Source organism: Carlito syrichta, unplaced genomic scaffold (genome assembly GCF_000164805.1).
Source record: "Carlito syrichta isolate Samal-C Ts95f unplaced genomic scaffold, Tarsius_syrichta-2.0.1 Scaffold302918, whole genome shotgun sequence".
Classification (NCBI taxonomy): Eukaryota; Metazoa; Chordata; class Mammalia; order Primates; family Tarsiidae; genus Carlito; species Carlito syrichta.
The window spans coordinates 182,349-189,747 of record NW_007247014.1 but is presented as its reverse complement, the minus strand read 5'-3'; the positions used below and the strand labels follow the sequence as shown (position 1 = coordinate 189,747).

The following is a 7,399-nucleotide window of genomic DNA, read 5'->3' as shown; positions in this document are numbered from 1 at the left end:
ACCTGCTGGGGTCCGGCGATCCTCCCGCCTCAGCCTTCCAAGTAGCTGGAACTACAGGAGCGCGCTACCATGCCTGGCTAGTTTTTGACTTATTGTAGAGATGAGGTCTCGCCAAGTTGCCCAGACGAGTCTCGAATCCACGGGCTCAGGCAGTCCAGGCTTCTGAATTAAAGCCTCACCCACAAGGCCACCTGTCTCTCTAGTGCCCACAATTTGCAAGGATTTAGGCTAGACTTCAATGTCAATATCAAATAAGTTTCAGACCATTTAAGTCTAGCCACAATTTTATGACTGACATGTATTTTTTTATTATATCACAACTTCAAGGGCAGTGAATTCTTTAGTTCTAAAAAACTTACACAGGCAAATTCATGGAAGGGATATACTTACAAACATTAAAATAAATTAGCATGTCTATCAGAGGAGGGAAAATGTGTTCTTTTAATGGTTTACTAGTAAAGCTGTCATACAGAGCAGCAATTTTTCTTCCAAGCGTTGAACAGGAGTGTGGAAAAGATCTGCAAGATATTGGGAAACAAACAAGGTTTTTGAAATCAGCCCAGGTTTTGTCTTGGCTTGTTTTTTCTCTTAAGGTCCAAATCAGATATCAGAGTCTAACAGAGTCAACAGAGTTGTCCAGGTAACTTGGCATTTAAGCAAAATTCTTTACACAACGACATGTAACTATCTATAGGGCACATAGGACTGGGCACTAAGAGAAAACCAGGTAAGGAGAGCAGTAAGACAGGGCCCTGTCCCGTCACCGAAAAACCCAGGGCATGATGGGGACAGGAGGGGAAGGGACAATGGACGCACCAGTCAGGCTTGGTTCCTCCATGTAGCCCCACAGAAGGCCAACTCTGGACCCCAAAGTCATCAGTAAACAGGATTCAGACAGTTTAATACTTGCCACAGTGTTTAGTCGTACCACAACTCAGTACCATATTTGTTAGCTGTGATTGTCATTAGTCTGTCTCCTCTCTTTTGGCTGGGTCTTAGGAAAAACAGGCCAGTGAGAGAAGGCCCCCATTTCTGAGGTGAGATCCCTGAAGAAGAGAGACCCGAGGGGAAAAGGGATGAAGCCTGGCTAGGGAGTGGGATGGGGGCGGGCGCATGTTGCTCACGCTACTGTTCCCTGTGACACAAGCCACCCAAAGCAGGAGCCATCAGCAGACAAGTTAGGATTTGTCCAAGAAGAGTCACTAATGCCATCCTGTCTCAAGCCACACCTCTCATGAGGGTCAAGAGTGTGCCCCACCGTTGAGAGACAAGGGATATAGGAGGTGAATGTCATCATCTTCTGCTTCCAGTTTTTATCCATATCATCCATTAAATAAATCACTCTGGCCGGGCTCCGTGGCTCAGCCTATAATCCCAGCGCTTTAGGAGGCCGAGGCGAGTGGATTGCCTGAGCCCGCGGGTTCGAAACCTGCCTGAACAACTTGGCAAGACCTCATCTCTACCATAAATCAAAATCAGCCGAGCGAGGTAGCGCATGCCTGTAGTTCCGGCTATTTGGAAGGCTGAGGCGGAAGGATTGCTGGAGCCCAGCAGGGCAAGGCTGCGGTGGCTGGGAGCATGCCACTGCACTCCAGTCTGAGTGACAGAGCGAGACTTCAACTCAAAATAAATAAATAAATAAATAAAAAGATAAATCACTCTTCCTATTGTGAGTGGGCATGTTAAATGAAGACTGCTCAGTGTAATCGACTGGTAAGGTTGGAGGGCTGGAAAGCATTTTTTTCCTTTTAAACAGGATCTCACCGTATTACCCAGGCTGAAGCGCAGTGGCATCATCATAACACAGCTTTGACCTTCTGGATCACACAAGTGATCCTCCCACCTCAGTCTCTGGAGTAGCTGGGACAACAAGCGCACCATCATGCCCAGCTAATTTTGTTATTTTTTTGTAGAGACAGGGTCTCACTATGTTGCCCAGCCTGGTCTCAAACTCCTGACCTCAAGCAATCTTCCCGCCTCAGTCTCCCAAAGCACTGGGATTACAAGTGTGAGCCACTACACCTTGCCTAAGAAAGCATTTTTGATTGTTTCCCCCTGCCCTGACCTCCTGGCTAGGCTAAAGGAGTTTTAGAAGATAGTTACTGCCTTTGCTTTGCAAATGAGGAGACTGGGAAGTTAAGCAAACTTTCCAAGGTCTCGGGCCAATAAATGATAGAGGCACATGTACCCAGGTCTGTCTGACCCCAGAGTCCCATGATGATCTCCAACGAACCTTCATGGTCCTAGTGAGCTGTCCCCACCATCCATGTACGCAAACATGAACCCCTGGAACAGGCTGGCCTCTGGCAAAATTCTGCTCTTAGAGAATCTTGGTTTAAGACACCCTGCTGCACCCTAGCTTTCCCAGGGTCCCTTTCTTCCCTTCTTCCCCTTCCTGCTCCTGTATTCTCAGGAGCCCTCTGATAGCCAAGTGATCAAAGAAACACCCCTAAAAAAAATCAACCCTCTCTCAAGTATTAATGATTTCAAAATCAGAGCACTTTACATATATCTGGAAGAGGCGTGAAGGGAAAGGATAATGAGTCTCTGATGAATTCCCAGCAGTTCAGCAAGCGGTAGAAAAAATACATGGGCGAAATGGATAGCTTTTCACATACATCATACACGGGCAATTGCCTACTCATAAGATCAGTAACCAAGAAATGAAAACGTTTCATAAGACCTCAAAATAGCCCCCATGAAGGTTGCAGGAAGGAGAAGACATTGTTGTCCTGATGTTTTTTTCTTTTAGGGTTGAGGGGTACAAGTGAGGATTTACTACATAAGTCAGTTGCATGCAGGTGAAGTTTGGGCTTCCAGAGTGCCCTCCTTCCCCCCCAGTTGAGGACCAGGCACCCAGTGTGTTGCCACATGCCCTCCCTTCTTCCCTCCCTCCCTCCCCAAGCAAAGTCCAGCATCTGCTGATCCCACCCTTGTGCTCCTGTGGTTGTCCTGATTTTAGAGATAAGAGATCAAAGGTGTGGCCACATGCTCTTCAAGCTATGGCCAGACCATGTTTTCCTAAGGTTTGGCCCCCTCTTCTCCCTTGGGGAGGTGAATCTTCTCTTTTCTCTCTCTCTCTATTTTACTTTTGAATAAACTATAAAAAAAAGAGAGACTGATCAAAACCCAGAGAAGCCACTTGGAGCCACAGATCAAGCCAATGGACAGAACTGAACCCAAGTCTGAGCCTCTGAGCTTGCTTCCAGACGGCTGGCTCCTGCTGTCTTCCTTCTCCAGACCCACCCGGCCTGTTAGGTCTCCACTAAGATAGCTTTTGAAGGTAGGCAGGGTAGTCCCCCGCTAAGTTATCTTTTGAAGATCTGCTTGGGAAGCAGAGGCGGTGGAGGGAAATATGGTTCTGTTTTTAAGGAATAATTCATATGGAGCCCTTCTCTCCAATAGCTTGAGGCACTTGAGTGAGAAGCTCTGCAGGAAGTGAACAGGGACCAGGTCCCTCAGGGCATCAATAATGCAAAGAGCTTCTTTTAACTAGGTGTTGTCAATTTGACTTCCTCCGGATCAGTAGGGGGATCAAAAGTCACCAGTGGCTAATAGACCTTATTTGAGTGGAAGATGCAGTTTCAACCCAATTCCCTCTAACGGCCAGCCACATCAAATGGCCACCTTGGTGCTTTGGTGTTCCTTTGTCTGCCCTTTGATCGGCTGTGGCTGTAACTGCAAGACATCCTGCCGGGCCCACAGACCCTAGCTGGATGATTCCAGACGGTGAAGCCTGGTGGAGTCTGAGCTGCGATGGGGTAAATCGTGCACGCTCAAAGGCGGCTGCAAATCCACTTTTGGAAGCCCAAATCTAACCACGTTTGGCAGGACAACTATTCCAAATATGAAGACATGCTGCATAGCCAACCTACATGCCGAGTCATTCAGCCAGCTTGTGTTGATTCCCTAGCACCTGGTGACACCCTCCCGACCAAATCTACCCCTACCTTCTCTCCCACTCAAGTCTCTCTTTCTTGTCAAAGTCTCTCTGGAGAGATCTTCCCATGGGGACCTATCCTCTCTTCTCACCCCTCCCACAAATTATAATCCAGGTCTCAGTAGGCTGTTAATTGATCTCTGATAGTTTCCCATTATTAGTCCTGTCTTTCCTACTCTATGCCAGGCCCCAGACCACCAGGACCACATGGTATATAATGCTTCTTTTACCTTTCACTCTGTCTAGCACAGGGTTGAGCTCCATAAACTACGTGTTGACCCAAGGGTTGAGAACTGAAAGAAAGGTGTTTTTCTTTTGTAAGGGAGAAGGAAGCAGCATTCATTGGTAGCTTTAGGGGAAGGGGAAGGATGCCTTTCTCTTTTGGGATTTACAATTGAAAATAATCCATGTGAGCGCCGCAGAGTAGGGACTTTTGCCCATTTTCTTTGCTGCTGTGTGCCCAGGGCCCAGAATGGTGCCCGATTAATGGTGAAGAACCAACACTGTGGAAAGAACGAGGGTGTTTATGAGCCCATTCTCAGGGGTTTTCTGACCATTATCTAGGATTGTGACAACCTGGGGTGACATGGGGGGCAATGAGGAGGGAAGTGGACTTTTGGGTTCCCCAACTTCTTTCCTGAGCGCATTTTCCCCATTTTTCTAGTTCGAAGAAAACCAATTACAAGTAGAGACTTACTCTCCTGGGCCCACCTGCCTTCAGCAGTAACTGTATCTGATGAAATTTTGGTAAAATAAATAAGTAGATTTCTAAGGTATTAAAAAATAATCACTAGCCAGGCTCGGTGACTCAGCCTGTAATCTCGCACTTTGGGAGCCTGAGGTGAGTGGATCGCCTGAGCCCCGCGGGTTCGAGACCCGCCTGGGCAATTTGGCGAGACCTCATCTCTACAATAAATCAAAAAATCAGCGGGGCGTGTTAGCGCATGTCTGTAATTCCGGCTACTTGGAAGGCTACTTGGAAGGCTGAGCGGAAGGATCGCCGGAGCCCAGCAGGTCGAGGCTGCGGTGGCCGGGAGCGGCCACTGCACTCCAGTCTGGGCGACAGAGTGAGACTCCAACTCAAACAATAATAATAATAATAATCACTGAGAATATCGTATGATGAAATGCTTTCCCTAATTCTCACAACACATCATAACAGCTCCAGTGCTATGAGCAATGCCAGGCCACAGCAAGGACTCTACTAAGACTGTTTTTGAATTGGGGGCTCACTCTGTCACCCAGACTGGAGTGTAGTGGCATCACTACAGCTCACCATGTGGCAGGAGGCGGCATATGCTCAAATATATTTCTTGTGTGATTGAGTGAATAAACACAGAAACACTTGTGGCTGATTCGGGATCAGCAGTTGGCCTCACCTGGGCTGCCACTAGCCCAGCGGCAAGAAGGAAAGGTTGATAGCAGTTAAAGCTATTTCCTTTTGAAAGGCAAGTTGCAACTTTAAAGACCCGCCCCAGGCACCAGGCAGGTTTTGTTTGGGAAAGGCCAAATAGCCCAAAGACTAGCCATTTAATAGATATGCAAAAAAAGTGGCTAATTCACAGACTTATCCAAAAACCTCCCTTCTGAAGTTGACAGTTTACAAGCCTGCAGTTCCTGGAAACCATTTGTTCTTTGAAAAATCTGATTTTGCTAAATACAACCTTGTAAGATTCTAAAGGAAGTATGTAATCACTCAACACGACCCCCCTGACCCCCCTCCCTTACCTAAACGAGGGTATAAGACCCCAGGTCACCTGTTCTGGGGTGCTAGAGCTTGATTTGGATGCATGAAATTCTCGGCCCGCTGTTCTGTGCTAGCCAGCGTAATAAAGTGCCACTTCCTATAATAGTCTCGGTGTCACGATCTCTCTATTTTTCCTGCTACAACCAGTCTCGACCTCCTGGGTTCAGGCAATCCTTCTGCTTCAGCCTCCCTAATAGCTGGGACTACAGGTATGCCTTGCCATGTCCCACTCATTTTTTTATTTTTTGTAGACACAAGGTCTTCCTATGTTGCCCAGGCTGGTCCTGAACTCCTGGGCTCAAGCAATCCTCCCACCTTGACCTCCCACCGTGCTGTGATTACCGGTGTGAGCCACTGTACCCGGCCAAGACCGTTTTTTTTTTCCTTCCATTAATTAGTAAGGCAAGTATTGGATGGTCCCCAACTCCCCATCTTCCAATCCATCATCAACAAGGTGGGCTAGTCCCTAGAGCTTGAACTGCAGATTTGGTTCTTTGCCTAACAGAGAACCATTTATTGCCCTTCCTAGCCCAAGGATGATGATTTAAATCATCAGCCATCAACTCCACAGAGACCATGAAAGAGACAGGTGGTAGATGCCAGCTTTCCCACACCACTCTATCGGGGCGGGAAGTCCTGTGAATGTGCATTGGGACAAGGGCAGCCAGTCAGGATGTTCTGCCTGGTGTTCAGATCCAACTCAGACCCGGCAGGCCTGGGCTTGGCACCACTAGGCTGGTGTGGAGCTGCCCTCTACACCAAGGACAGAAAGAAAAAGATCCCTGTTCGTCATCATCTCTCCCGGCATCCCAGAGTGAGGTCTCCTGTGTCTGGATGTGATTCTTGAATATTTTGTAATCAGCACAAATGATACCAAAGGAATGGAGAGAAGGAAGGTAAATCAAAATGCCGATTCTTTCCCACCGCAACAAAACAAAGCAAAACACCCAGGTGTTCTGGGTCCAGGGTCTCCAACCAGTCTATGGCTTCCATTCAGACAAGACTGGCAATATGTTGCTGGTGGATTCGGGTCATTAAAGATCAGCTTAAAGCTAGGACTCATGGAAGGAAGAAGGAAAAAAACAGAAACAAAAAACACCCGCAGATACACAGACATTTTAGATTTAAACAACGTAAGAACTTGACTTAGGTAATGTCAAGTTATGGCTTCAAAGTGCCCCACGTTCATAGCCTAGTGGAGGGGTGTTCTTGAAACACAATCCAGAGAGCTCATCCTCAGGGGGCTACCCAGGAACTTTCTGGTCCTTTTCCACTGATACAGGCCCTAGACCTAAGAGGATGCCATCCAAGATCACAACGTATACTGCTAGATTTCTTTAGTTCCATTCTATATGTTAGGAAAGTGCTCATCCAAGAGAGGCAGGTAGAAGCCTGAACCATTTTTCTTGACTCTTTACTTCAGAAGCCCCCAGAAGTTATAAGTTCCCGGAAAACCAAACCCAGGTTGAGGCTGCCGATAAGGCTGCAGATCACCCGAGCTCCCAGGGCTCTGGGGACCGCCGAAGTCCGTCCCCCCCTCCCCAATCCCCATCACAGCGCGCGACCTCGGTCCTGGCTGCACCCCTGCCCCTCCCCTGGCCGCCCGAGCCGTCTGGGCCGGGCCGGGCCGGGACGCGACGGGCCGGGCGTGCACTCACCGTAGGTTCCGCTCCACCATGTCCCACCAGGCGGCCACGCAGCCGCGGGAGGGG

At 48.3% G+C, this 7,399-nt stretch overlaps 1 protein-coding gene across 3 annotated transcripts in view; it reads right to left on the bottom strand.

Moving 5' to 3' along the window:
• The window catches only part of ABHD12B (abhydrolase domain containing 12B), a 34,246-nt gene extending 26,853 nt beyond the window's left edge, over positions 1 to 7,393 (bottom strand). For 2 of the 3 annotated variants that reach the window (XM_008057269.1, XM_008057268.2), the window contains exon 1: positions 7,346 to 7,393. Coding sequence is in view for 2 of the 3 variants with exons in the window: in XM_008057268.2 (XP_008055459.1) it covers positions 7,346 to 7,365 (20 nt within the window). In the remaining variant the exon portion in view is untranslated. Of the gene's footprint in view, positions 1 to 390; positions 519 to 7,345 lie in introns of all 3 variants that reach the window. The other variant, XM_008057267.1, reaches the window with a different exon arrangement.
• Between the last annotated feature and the right edge of the window lie 6 nt (positions 7,394 to 7,399).